This window comes from Poecile atricapillus, chromosome 6 (assembly GCF_030490865.1).
Source record: "Poecile atricapillus isolate bPoeAtr1 chromosome 6, bPoeAtr1.hap1, whole genome shotgun sequence".
NCBI lineage: Eukaryota > Metazoa > Chordata > Aves > Passeriformes > Paridae > Poecile > Poecile atricapillus.
The window spans coordinates 33,019,429-33,033,909 of record NC_081254.1 but is presented as its reverse complement, the minus strand read 5'-3'; the positions used below and the strand labels follow the sequence as shown (position 1 = coordinate 33,033,909).

The 14,481-nt window shown below is 42.1% G+C and overlaps 1 protein-coding gene across 4 annotated transcripts in view; it reads right to left on the bottom strand.

The window, feature by feature from the left end:
- The window catches only part of GRK5 (G protein-coupled receptor kinase 5), a 149,708-nt gene that overhangs the window by 16,744 nt on the left and 118,483 nt on the right, over positions 1-14,481 (bottom strand). For 2 of the 4 annotated variants that reach the window (XM_058841951.1, XM_058841952.1), the window contains 5 exons: positions 11,250-11,350; positions 8,309-8,401; positions 6,076-6,139; positions 5,427-5,567; positions 4,198-4,388 (listed from right to left, as the gene is read on the bottom strand). In XM_058841951.1, the coding sequence (XP_058697934.1) occupies positions 4,198-4,388; positions 5,427-5,567; positions 6,076-6,139; positions 8,309-8,401; positions 11,250-11,350 (590 nt within the window). Of the gene's footprint in view, positions 1-4,197; positions 4,389-5,426; positions 5,568-6,075; positions 6,140-8,308; positions 8,406-11,249; positions 11,351-14,481 lie in introns of all 4 variants that reach the window. The other 2 variants (XM_058841953.1, XM_058841954.1) reach the window with 2 other exon arrangements.

Genomic DNA, 14,481 nt, shown 5'->3' with positions numbered 1-14,481 from the left:
GTAACATTTTCTGTTATAAAATCTAACATTAGAAAAAAAAAAAAAAGAAATATTTTAGGTTTTAAAATATTTTATTTACATGTGAAAATGGAAATAGCAATTTGTTGGGCTCAAATTTTCTATGTCTGGCATCTGACTCAGGCCAAATATGTGAATGTGTGTCCATGCACTTGCACACATGTGCAATAATTTTGTTGAGTTTGGAAAATGCAGGGCAGAGGGGAGAATGCTGTGCCCAGATTAAGATTCTTCTTACAAACATTTGTGAAACTCTAGTGCCTGTGTGGTTTGGAGCAATGCCATGAAAATTGGTAACAAGGTGGTCAGTCTGATGTCAAAGATATGCCTTTTACTGTTCCTGACAAAAAGAAAAAAAACAACAAAAAAACCCCCCCAAAAAACCCGCAAAAAAAGGGGCAAGGTATAAACTTCTGAAGTAAACAATCTCAGTTTTCATATATTTAGCAGAGCCTTGGCAGATCAGTCTTCTGAAAGTTTTGTCTGCACAAAACCTGCTCCACCAGTGGCTGCTTTGAGATGTTTCCCAGCCCAGTCACGCTGTCCTCTCCTTGACCAAGGCTGTTTTCCAAACCTTTCCAAGCCCAGCACAACTCGGCAGCTGCTGCCATTCTTGGGCTGCTGTTGATGTGGGAGCCAGGCAGGCTCCTTCCCATCCTGCTCGTGCAGAGTGGGAATGAAGGCAGCCCAGGAGATGGGACCAGAGGGTTGAAATGGGCATGCTGGGCAGGGAGTGTCCCAGAAGTGCCCCAGGACTGGGCTGTGCTGGCTCAGGAGCCTGAATGAGGCACCAGCAGCTGGGTGAGGCAGGGAAAACAGCATTGCTTCAATTCACCACATCATGCCCTGGCTTTTAGCTAAAGACAGTGCTTAGCCTGGTGCAAATCCAAGCACTGCTTGGCCTCTTCTTTTTGTAAGGCCTCTTTGCATCTGTGAACCAGCTTGGTTCTGTTAACTTCCCAGCAAGAGGCATTTCTGTGCACAGAGCAAAGAGAGGGTGTGTACAAGAGAAACTCTTGCACCAGGGAACAGGGCAGAGCACAGAGCCTGTGCAGGAGCCCACCCCACCTCTCAAGCTGTGCCACTCCAGTATCCTGAATTTTCCTGTGTATGGACAGGGGTACTTTATGGTTTTGACAATGCCAGGATTGGAATTTTAAAACTTGCCTTGTTTTTATTTATGATTTCAAGCAAGAACAGAGCCCTGTGAGTAATCTCCTCTTCTTGCTTGCTTCAGATCTTCCTGACCTCCAAGATAAACCTCACTCAGTGCCCAATGGTACCAAGCCTACTTTTCAAATAAACAATGTGGAAATATGTGAAGGGCAGCTGAATACTGAGGAGAAGCTGTGATTTTGTTTAACATACCACTGCCCACTGTGGTATTTCCCTGCCTATCAGCAGAAGGTTTCCAGTGCAGGAGCAGCACGGCCAAGGGCATTGTCTGTTTATTTTTGAAAATGTGTTCTAAATCCTGTAAGGATCATTTCTTGAAGAACTCAGCCTTCATCAGTTACTCCATCTTCTGCTCAGCAGTTATTATTCCCATTTAAAACTATAACTGAGGCCCAATGATAAGAATCTTATGTGCAATTTGGGAAATGTTGTCTTTGAAAGAGAAAATGAGAGACTCCACAAGGACTCTGAGAGCACCAGTTCAATTCTTAAGGTCCTCTGCGATTCAGGGCAATTAGAGGAAGCTTTCCTCCCCTCCCAGACATCAGCTGTCATTTCTGTTTTCAGATTTCTGGATCCTCAGGATCAAGGCTGGCTTCCTTTGCATGGCCAGCACTTCCAAGGGTTCATTACTGAAATGTTCAGGAGGAATAAAACTCCCTGGTGGATACACTGGCATGTAAAGCTACATCCCAAAGGCTCAGCTTCCCATTTGTAATGTAGCCTTGCCCAAACATACTGAAACATAAACTGCTGGCACTGTGCCCATGCTCAAAAGGCAATTGTTTGGCTGTGCAGGACAGCCTAAACAACTCAATTAATCACTGTGGACAAGGCTTTCCCATGCATGTATTTGTGCAATGCCTGGGACAATGTGAACAGGATGCTGACTGGAGCTTCCAGGCATGGCTATAGTATAAATTAAAAAAAAAAAATACATACATAAAATATATTTATATAAAACAATAAATGTTATATACACACATAAATAAACACATAAAAATATAAAAGAAACATATAAATATGCAATATAAATAATGTAATATAAAAATTATATATATATATAATATGTGGAGAACCAGAAGCTTTTTACATTTGCTTTCCATGAACAACCAACCCGTTGACCTTTACTAAAATGATGCAGTTGAGAAATGTAACACAAGTGCCATGTTTGACAAGGGAATTCTGAATGAGATAAATCTGACTCTGAGCCTGGTTTTTCTCCCGGGTCACGTCTGCAGCGTGCGTCAGCAGCGGCCCAGGAGATGGGGATGCATTTTCCAACGCTGCGATTTACTCAGGAGCATTTTGTTTATAGAAAATGAAATTAAGTCTGAAGAATAAGTGTTTTGTGATGAATTATTCGCCTTGAGAAGGCAGCAGCATTTAGCTGCTATATTTTATTGACCTATATAGCACTTCTCACGGGTCCCACAACACGCTGCACTATTACAAATGAGGGGTCTCTGCAGATGCTCCTGAAATACTGCTAGAAAATATCACCTACAAGGATGTAGTATCATTCATCACCAAAATGAATATGCCATCTGAGGTGTAAAGTAGCAGCTCTTGTAAGAGTAGCATGAAAACTCCTGCTTAAGGAAGTAGGTGCCATTTCTCTCAGAGCCACACACTATTTTAGGTGGCCAGATCTGATTTGTTCTATTAGAAAATGGCATTAGTATGGAATTTTACCAGTCATGTTATGAATGCACCAGTCATTTTTTTTCAATAAAACATGATTGTGATACCAGCTCCTAAAATGTTTGAAAGTGTGGTAGGTTTTCTAAGGGAAAAGGAAGCCAGACACTTCACTGATGATTTGATTTTTCAATTGACATTAAACACTTAGTACCATTTTGTTCCTTGGGGAAAGAAAAAACTTCCTTCTTGGGTGAGCACCAACTAAATCAGCATGTTATCTGTCTGCCCTCTGTGTGCCAGCTAGCAAGATGCAAGTCAACCAAGTGTCAGTTTGTTAGAGATCTCCAAGGAAAAACAATATTGCAATTTCTATGCGTACAAGCACATACATCATATGTATTACACAGAGACATATCAAATGATTTAAAGCGTGGCTTGGCTTTTAAAAATAGCATCTTATTGTCTATTAATCATTGTCCTTGGAAGTTCTTTCATCAATTTACAGGCCCTCTTCTGCTGTGAATGCCAGCAACGATGATTTCACAAGCGGGGATGATGAAGACAAACATTAACTGTTGTTTACAACTACAGTGGCTGTTGATTAAAAAAAATAAATCCTTGTGGAGTCACAAGAACTCTGTCTGCAATCTGCTTGCTAATCCAGCCTGCCCTGGAAAAGTGCTTGTGTAGAGCTGCAAGCCAAACTGGAAGCTGAGAACTCGGGATCTGCCGTCCTGGAAGCGGCAGCGGCGGCGCCGGGCAGCGCTGTGCCCGCTGGCTGCACCCACGGATGGTGGGATGCTGCCAGCAGGATGCCTCTGTTGTGTGGCTGGGAATGGGCCCCCTTCCATGGCTGGCACGCCAGGATCACCATGATCCCATCTAGCTAATCACACACCAGTGGAAATCCATGCCCTCTCTCTCAGATACCCTCTTGGGATTGCACGCCCTCTGCAATAGAAGTTTTGCCACATGTGACGTGCTGGAGCCCCTCGTGCAACACAACCTAACAAATTAAAACAGAGGCTTGGATGGATGATCTCCATTTTATCCCAACTAGCAAATCGATTCTTTAATAAAATCCATTTAAAGGAACTTCCATCATTTTCTTATTTCGCATGCTGAGGTTGGGTTTGGGGAGCTTTGTGCTAGTTCTGGATGATTTAGACAGGATGCATTTAGGGAAGCAACTGCTTCCTTCCATGATTACTGTATCATGCTGTATTTATACAGGGCTCTGCGAAATTTCAGCCAAAGCACTCAGGCCTCTCAGCTGTACAGCACCACAATAAGAAGGGAAGAAGCAGACAATCCTTTCCTACCCAGAAAAGACATCCTAAGACTCTAGAAAGTGCTTACCTGTACACAGTATTTTCTCTGTGTAGGTCTTCCAAGCCACAAAGGATCTCTGCTGCATAAAACAAAGCTCTTTCCTCCTCGAAGCCTGGGTTTCCCATGTTGTAGATATGAAACTTCAGGTCACCTCCGTTCATGATGGTCAGAACTAAACACAGTGCGTCCTTTGTTTCATAGGCATAGGCTAAATTGACCTAGAAAAACATTTGCAGCACAGTTATGACAGTTCAGATGGCTGCTAAGAAGGATGTTCTAGCTTTTCATTAAAGATTTTATCCAGAAATTGAAAAAAAAACATTGACTGAATTTGGTATGGGCTTTCTTACAATAGCAAGCATATGTCTTAAAAATACAGAAAAATCAGATGTTAGGATTCTACAGATTACTCTGGAATCCAGCCTATTTATCACCAGAAATCCTCAAGGCTCACATGGATTCAGAGGCTGGACAAACATACTAATTCCAGGCATATTTTCCCATGTACGAGAAATCTTAGTAATCAAGGGAATCTATATCTCCTGCTGCACCTTTTTGCATCTCAATGAGTTCCCTGGAAGGCCCAGATATCCCAGTCCTGGGGTGATCAAATGGACCATCATGGAGACGTGAAGGTCAGCATCATCCCTGAGAGGCTGTGGTGGGTGCCCGTGGAAAAATCAGACCAGCTAAAATCTACCCATCACTTTAAAATATCTGCCATCCTCTGGCAGAAGCAAGTAAATATGTAAGCAAACACCTTGCATCTGTTGTATACACAGTGTTTCCTTAAATAAGTACAAAGAACATGACAGATGCTGAGATAACACCTTTTTTTTTTTAATCTAAGGCAAGTTTTAAAGGAGGCACAGGAGCTGGTGTGACTCAGGAGAGCCCTGTATCAGACCAACCAGCTCCACCTCACTGCTTAGATGTTTCTGCAAGCCAGGTTCATCTGATCTGTTGGGGTTGAATCTCCTTCAGTCTCCTCCAAGCACCTCTCTCCCAGACCCTGGGAATTCAGGTAATCACGCTGGGTAAGAACAGCTCATCCTGATGCAGCTGTAAAACACATCGTGTTCATGGAGCAGAGACTAAAGTGAGACTCGGCAAAGGCACATGGAGCAGGGCTAAGGTGCAAAGCAAAGAGTTTCAGCTTCTGGCACCTTTCCAGGAGCAGGAGATGGAGGAGGCACTGGATTCAACCAGAGCACTGCCCAGTAGGTGAGCAGGGAACCACGGAGCTCAATACTCACTACAAACTGACTATTGACTTTTTCTAAAATCTGCTTCTCATTGAGTGCCATGGATTCGCCTTTCCTCTTCTTTATCCTCTTCTTCTCTAATCTCTTGCAGGCGTACATCTTCCCCGTGGCTCGCACTTGGCAGGCGCAGACCTGCGAATGGAGCAGAACAATTGCCGGGTAATCCGAAGCTGTGTCTGGGCTGCGCTTTACTCCTCACCATCTCCTCTGATTTAGTCCTTTTAAGGCCAGAGACAGCGAGCCAGGCCTAGGCGGGGGCAGCTGGGGGACTGACTACTGTTCCCAAACCTGCTGTGGAATATCGGTTTAATTATTTCACTCTCCTCCGCCTGCTTCCTCTCCCACCTCCTTTTGTCTGTGCAGATTGTAATCTCTCAGTCTGCACCTCCCCTGCCTCTGCTGCCACCTCCAGACACCAGGAAAATACAAATAAGGGTGTGACCCCAATTCCACTGTCAACGCAACAGCCGAACATAAAATAACTCTCAAAAGTGTCCTTTTGAGATTACGGTGTCATGAGGGGTTAAGTAGAACTGTCAGCAATTAATGAAAATCAGCCTCTGTCACATCAGGCTCCTGTACCTGCAATGTCTAAAAAGTAAAAAACACTCTTATAACAGAAAGTTTCAGAATTACTCACCTCCCCAAAGCCGCCTTTCCCCAGTACCCTGTACTGCCGAAACGTGTTTTTTGTTACTGGTTGCCTGGAAGAAAAGGAAATAAATAAATAAACCCCCCACCACACTATGTTTAATGCACTCTCTGTGATTTATTTATTTCAGAGCACACTTTTGAAAAGCAAAATAGATAAATATTATATAATCCCATTATTTCAAGGTAATCGTATTATATAATATAATTATGTAATTACATTACTTCAATACTATGTATGGCTTGAACTTTTCAATTCCAACATATTAAGCTGTAATAAAATACAACACATTAGTGAGTCATCAGTATAATTTCTGTTAGCATCTTAGGACCAAGGAGGGTTCTGAATCTCCATTATACAGCTTTGGCCTTTGTTAAGCAAGAAGAAGCCTGAGATCTTCCAGTAAGATATTAATTCCCATGACATATAAGATGGGCTAACACACTGCTTTGCTTGGCCAGCAAGATGAGAAAAAGAGATCCAAAATTCAAACCAGCAGCAAATATTTCTGGTGTGTTAAACAAAACATGAAACTTCTATGAATCAAAGGCAGAAACAATCCTGGGAGCAGGAGAGGTGGATTTATGTGACATTTGCAGGCTGGGAGAGCAGGAAGACAAGATCCAGGCCAGTCCACTCCCTCTGGGCTATCTGCTTCCTAGGGGAGCATTGCACGCAAGAAGGGAGCAAGAGCTAAATTAAGGTTAAATAAGTCTGTCCCTGGGAGCAGAGCACTCCCTATCACTTGACATGATCCCTACACAATCTCCCAGGCTTCCCACAAAATCTACTCCACCAGAATGGCTCCAACTCTACATCCAACTTTTACTTTGCTACTGAAAAAGTTTTGTAACATGACAGAAGAATTATTCTAGGTTCAGCGAGATCCCAATTTGTATCCACCACCAAGGCTTTACAAGGATCCCAGCAGTGGATATGGACATTCCTGCTATCCTTGTTCCCCTCTGGCAGGCAGCCAGCCGGCAGAGGGAGCACAGTAACGTGGCTGTTCCCACCACAGGGATGATGAGGTTGATGACAACGAAGAATAAATGCTGAAGTGAATCCTTTCATTAATGCCCATTATTGTTTTTCAAAGTAGGGGAAGAATAGTATGCAGACAGTCAAAACTGGAAGAGGAAAAGCTGTTATTTTCATTATTCCATGAGGCTGCTGCAAATGCTTTTGGGGTTAAAAGCAACAATTAGTAGTGATAACTACATGTTCAGCAATGTCCCTGGAATAAATGGACTTTGTGACTGCTCCTTTGGAGCCAGCAGGCTGTCAGAAGGAGCTGTTGATCACTCCATGCTACTAACATCTCTTTGCTAATCCTAAAAGCAATTCTCCCAGCTTCTTTTAAATCAGGCATATCCAATAGCTTGTCACACTTGTTGGGGAGTGGAAAAAAAAAATCCTCAAAGCACTGCAGAAAATTCCTTATTCCTAATGTGAAAATAGATAGGAAATAGCCTGGCTAGAGATGAATCACACAATGCTTTTTTAATTGAAATGGAAGAGTAAATGCTGGGGTCAGTAAAGATGGCATGTGGAGCATGTCTTGGCATGAAATGGCTCTTCCCTCTGCCCACCCCTCCTGAGCAGCAGCTTTGTAGCTTTCCAGGGAGAGGAACTGGCACAGCCCCTTTGATCTGGAGGCGTCCTGCTGACACACAGAGCTCATGGATCCGGCCCTAACCCATCCGCCCTAATTAATTCCATTTGTGGAAAATGGGGCTTCTCCCAGCTCAAGGTCACTGTCACCCAGCAGTGACCGTCTGCTCCAGCACTCCCTGACAAGGGAAAGGCACAAGCCCCTTTCCTTGCAAATTAATACCCACTAAGGCTGCCTGGTTATTAAATGTGCTCAGGAATGTCCAGCCAATAAATACAGTGAGAGGACCCATACTCCACAGTTTTATTCTGTTTAGAGTGATTTAATAACAGTGACAACTGGTCCAGACAAAAAGTCACCACATTCAGAGGGTAGCTAAGCAGAAAGGCAGCTAAAGATGCTGAATGTACATTACTCATATTTAATATGTTTAATGTACCTAAGTCCATTTAATGGTTGAACACTTGAGCTGTAGAAGCAAACATTATCTCAACTGTCAGATTTTGAGCATATTCTGCAGACTTTGCATGGAAAGCAAAAATAAACCTTCTTTAAAATTTATTTATTTATTTATATTTTTAAAAGAAATAATCCTGTGACACTTACCTTTCCAACCACTTCCACTGGAGAAACCTGTCGAAGTACATGCTGTTTAGGTACTCTTGGAATGGTTCCCCACTGAGGTGGTCAAGGACAGATCTATCTCAGATGAAAAGGATATATAAGCATTTTATAATCCTGAACTTTGAGCAAAAGAGAAACAAAACAAGAGGAGAAAATTCCAGACTTCCTTTACTGTAGGATTATGTTATTTCTACTTTATTTTGTACTTTATTTTGCTCACTGTTTCAATATAGAAACAAAGTGATGTGCTTGATGCATTTCGTAACAGGAGGCTTCATACAAGCTGAATACTGGTGGTGCTTGCTGAAAATTACCAGGGCAACTCCCACTGGCTTTAATGGACTTTTAGAGAGGTTGTTAGCCATCAGACAGTGAATGTCTTTGCTTCTGTTAGTAAACTGAAACAACATCCTCAGGAACTGAGCTCCTAAACTTTGAGGGATGTTTACATCTGGTTAGAAAATTTCTGGCTGAAGCCCATTTCTATCAAAGAGAGACCATCAGAGACATCATTTTGAGCAAAAAAGATGAGTTTCAATTCCTGCTATATAGGAGAATTAGTATGTGTGACTAAAGTCAAAGGGGATTTCCTAACAGCTATGTGCTTTGTAGAGTAAAACAGAGGGAAGAAAAGTGTGAACAGGGATGTGGATTTGCTTCTGGATCAAGAAAAGAATTTTGGGGCTCATGCAGTGGATGCAGTCTTTTGCATAATGGAAGGAATAAAGGAATAAAAAGGTCAGGCTGCAAGTGTGAGGAGAAAGGCAGCAAACAGCCAGGGAGCATCAGGCATCCTGTCAGAAAGGCCAAAGGTTCAGAACTAAGAAAACATGAGCTGAGCTGGGAGTTGTCTAAAACAAAGGTGGTCATGTTTTTTAGCACCTGCTGGTGCTGATTCTTGCTTTGCTTTCTGGGGCTCCTGCATCCACCTCTGCTGGCAGCATTGGCAGGACAGAAGTTGGGTTTGGGTGAAAAGGGCCCAAGGAAATGAGCATTTCTGTCTGGGTGCATACAGACATGTTTGTGACCATCTCTAAGGGCATGCAGACATATTTCCAGATCTTGCTGGAAGGGAGAAATCCTCTCTGAATGACTGCTCTAGTCTGGGGATGGATAGTCTATGTCTTAGCCTGGGGCAGTTCTCTGAGCAAACAAGTCACCGTGAGTAATGTGTCTCCTCAGTTTAGTTCCTCCCTGATCATGAGCTAGTATTTTTGGTATTTCTCAGCTGTTACATTTTTATTTTTCTTTGTGATTCTTGCACCATCAGTTTGGAGAAAGCAGTAACTGCACATGTACAGTATGCACAAGTCAAATTGTTGCTGTCTTCATTAGCTTTGACTGGACACAGATCATAACAGTTTCCCCTGATGGATTAAAGGTTACAAAATAAAATTTAAAAAGTAAGTCTTAATTTGCTTTAACAAATATCCAAACTCAGTATCAGAATTCTAAGTGAATCTGGAGGAGGGCAGGAGCAGACAGTCAAAATATTAAAGGTAAAAGCAGAAATTAAGTTACAGACACATTTTTCTTGCAGACTGATTTTTATCTATGAAGATGTGAATGAAACTCATCCCATCCCTGCTCCTACAGGACAGCAGGCTTCATATTTGTATGTATGCCTCCCTTTTCTGGTCTGAATGTGAACCCTTCCAAAATTAACATCATTCAGTACCAGTAAATACCAACAGCAAGTCCTTAAAACTTCCTTTTGACCTCATTTTAGTCCGTGTGAAATGATCAGCATATTTATTAACAAGCTCCCAAACCTGGCTCATTCCTGAGTTTCAGCTGGGATGAAGGAAGGAGCCTGCATTAAGTGGTGTCCAATGCTCGCCCTTTCCATTCAGTTAATTAAAAGCTGCACGTATTTTAAAAGAACAATAGCTGCCTTTCAGCAGTTGTTTGCTTTTTAGTTCCCCTCTTTGGCAACAACAAAGTGCATTTTAGAGGGAACTGTCAGCTTTCAAACCGATTTGAGAACTGGAAACAGGCACCAGGGGGGTTTGTGTGGAGCACAGCTCTGCCTTTGTCACTGGGACTGGCACCCACAAGTGGTGCGAGTTACAGAGCATCTCTACAGGACACCAGGCCAGTGCAAGGAAACTGCCTGTGCTATAAGAGAAGGCCAGAAATAACCCACAGCTCCTACCAACGCAAAGAATAACTGGAACCAGAAAAGGTCAATGAAATGAGTCAAAACAATGAATGACAGCAGAGCAAATTTTACAAATCCCCATTACATCACCCGGGGAAAACAAACCGCGCTCAGCCAGAAACCACACGGGCCCGTGTGCGATGATCCCTCCTTTTCATATTTTTATTGCTTTATGATCTACCGGCGTGGATGGGGCAGGGTTTGCAAATGCAGATTGCATACCTGGAGCTTTAGCACATAATGGCACAAATCGCTGCAGAAACTGATAAGCCTTTTCCCAGACAAAGGGTGAAATAATGCACGTTCGTTTGAACGCCACAGACAGACAGAAAGCATTAAAAAAGCCCCGTTCTCCTGGTGAAGACTTTCTGGAAAAGCCATGCGGAGCAAGTTTGCACATTCCTCTGTCTAAATGGACTGTATAGCCACTTAATTTTTATTCACTTTGAAACAGAGATGTTTTCTTTGGATACATTATCATTGTAGCTCTTTTCACACAGCATGAAATCCACGGCTGGTTTCCTTGGCTAGAACACTCTGTCAAATACCTGAAACAGTAAGTGCCTGTGTGTAGCGCATATAATGGCATGGAAATATTTATTATATTTTGTTCAGATGAAATGACTTCACCCCTTGTCAGCTCTGCCTTTAGGACTGTGAGCAAAGATACCTGCCACGGGTTCAGCCTGAAATGTCTCTACCTGACACATTCCTCACAAGCTGCTGCAGCCCTGTGATCTTCGGGTGTCGTGTTATACTTACTTTGTACAGGGAGAGAACAGCTCTTTGCAGGGGCTGTTCTGGAGTTTCTCCTCTGTCTGTTGGATAAGTTCTTGACTGACTTCGGGAACATAGGCTGGAGACTGGGGAGAGAAGAGAGGGGCACATTAACTCTCTGACGAGGTGCAGTCTCCTCTCTTAACGTGTGAGAGGCACATTCATTATTTATGCCCCTGAGCTGCTTCCATTCAATTCCAGCGGTTGTGTAAAAGCAAAGGAGCTTTACGTCAAAGAGCAGTAAAATAGGATACCGTGGCAACTCGCTCCACATTCCACTCTATCCTCACATTGCTTTTCTGCCTTCTCCTGTACCTTCACCTCCTTGCCCAGCCTCATGAATATGCAGGACCCACTTCTTGCCAATTCTTTGAACTGCTCCCTTGCATCCCATGAAAAATGTGCTGGCCTGAACTGTGTACAGGCCATTCTATTAAACAAAAGAGAATTTGCCCAGTGTTTTCACTTCATGGGTGATTCATTGTGCTGTCTGAAAAATCCATCTTTTTTTTCTTTTTTTTTTTCTTTTAACCAGCAAAGCAGAACAAGAGCAGAGCATCAGTACTTATTGATATAGATCTACATCTATCTATATATAAAAAGATGTTCACAATGGTATCTGGACACCTTAGTTCATCCTTAGAAAGACAAAAATAACTCAGCAGCTTTCACATAATAATTTCAAAAAGGAACTTTGCCAACTAACCACATAAACTCTTTTCATCCTCTCCTCCCTTTGGAGAGAGTGTATATTCAACCCTGCAAAAAGCCCATACCAAAGAGAGGTCTCTTGCAATTTGCCTTGATGGTTAACCAGTTTAGGACTTTTGGGACTAATTATCTACAAGAACAGTTTTTTAGGCATTCCACATTCTTACACATTGACTGTGTACTGTAATTATATTACAAAGTGTGTATTTGTGTGTGTGTGTGCACTTATTTATAGGCATTTCTCCCATGTACATGAAAGCCCCTTTATATAACCTATTGGATTTGGGTATTTTTAATAAACCATAGATGACAAAATAATATATATGTATGATATATTATTCTATTTTTTATTTTACAAAAAAAATATTTTATTTTATATATATAATATTTAAAATATATTTTTATATTTTATTTTATATTTTATATTTTATTTTATATATTTTATTTTATATATATAAATATCATATAATAGGTGATAAAATCCTCTTTCCTTGCAGAAGCCTTAATGATCAGTAAAGTTCCCCTGTCCATGCCCACAACCACCAGATGTGCTGAGTGGGTGGGTCACAGAGCATCATCCCTCATTCCTGGCCAGATGTTCTCATTAACTCACCCCTAGTTAGAGATATCTTGGCAAGCACTGAAATGCATTGCAGGCAGAGTTCAAAAACACTGGGAATGAGGACAGAGGAAGGGGCAGAGGTGGAGCCACAGAAAATCTCCAGCATGTTGAAAGCTGAATTCAGTCTTTTATCTTTTCCTTCCCACTGCTGAAATGTGAGTATGATCCTGGTTGTGACATGAAAAAGTAAGTTTGTTCCACTTGGATGTTTTTAAATAGGAACATGGTTTACAGAACTGTCTGTGCATGCTGTGCAATGCACTCTCACTGCTCAGCCTGGACAGACAATCTGCACAACGTGCTGGGGACACCTCTGACCTCGCTGAAATGGTTCCTCTTTTCCTCAGTATATTCCTCCATTTCCTCAGCAGAAAATATCTAGGGAACACCCACTTTTAATCACAGAGTAGATCACTGATAATTAAGAAATCTCACAGTTTCTTGAGAGGTAGATAAGCCCCTCATGTTATCATCTAAAAGACAGAGACTGAGATAAAGCCAGATTTTCTCAGCCTGATTGACCACTGAGGTAAATATACATGCCCACAATGAAATCTAAGTCTCAGTTTTAGTTCAAGAGAGTAAATAGAGGTAAGAGGGAAGCAATAGAAGCACTATGAAAAAAACCTCAGAACTCCTGTTTTCCAGTCACTGAAACTACTGGGGGAAAAGACAGGAAGCAGATTAAACCAAAGGCTTTTAAAGCAATATTCAGATAGGAACAAAAGTCTAATGATTAGCAGCATTTCAGCTGATTTTGGCTAGAAACCAGATGAATGAATACCTTTAATTTATAATTTATGTACTCAGTGGATACACATTTGCACACACATGCTCACTGGTAGCCCAAAGCTGGTAGGTGGCTGTGTGAATCCAGTGGCCCAAGCCCTGGTTCAAGACAACCATCTCTCTGATTTACAGGGAACAGAAACACCTCTGAACTCCACTTCTGGGACTGCTGTGGACCAGGAGTGTCTTTTGATGTGAATGGAGCAGCACTTCAGTAAAATCCATATCAGGGCCTCTAACTGAAGTTACTACTGACTACATCTGGAACTTGTTCTGCATTTAGAGGTCAAAACTGGAATCCAAAAGCTAAGTACTAAACTGCATAATTAGTCATTTAGACCAAGTGACCTTATTCTTACTCATGCCAGGCAACTTCATCTCCCATTGGGAATTCATTTCCCAGTGGAAGGTAAACTGCCTTGGGGTTAGTGTTGAAGATCATGCCCATGACACATTACTAGAGTACTAATTCCATCAAACTTTGTCTGAGATCAAAGTACATTTAAAAAAAATAAATTATAAGCATCAGCTAGCTCTCATTCATAAAGAGAAAATTAAATTCTTGTAGTGAAAGGGGGGAAGAATGAGCTAAAGAAATAGTAAGACAATGTGGGAAGTATTAGAAAAGACACAAACTGTGATTCCTCTCTCCAAGTCGTGGGAGATGCAGTCACCGCTTGGTTTTTCAAAAACACTCATTGCTGACCTCTGAGTCTGATCTCTGCACAAACTGGGAGCAAGGTAGCAGTACCAAGGCAGGCAAAGACATGACACACTGAAATCCTGTGCATGGACTAAAGCCTTAGACTGCAGTGCAAACACTTCCCCAGACCACTCCATTTTCTATAATGAGGAATGTTGGTTTTGTTTTTGTTTTTTTTTCCAAAGCTGATAATTTCCAAAGCTTCTGTAGACCCAGCAAAACATTTTGTGTCATTCTACAGCCCTTCACAGAGTTCAGGGCACCACATGCCTGGAAGGAGCATACCCAACCCTTTCCAACTCTGCCTACAGTTCCAGGGAGCCTTTGTATGATCCTTCCTGAGAATTTCCTTGAGACTTCACAGTTCCCACTGCTCCCATTAAACAGCCATG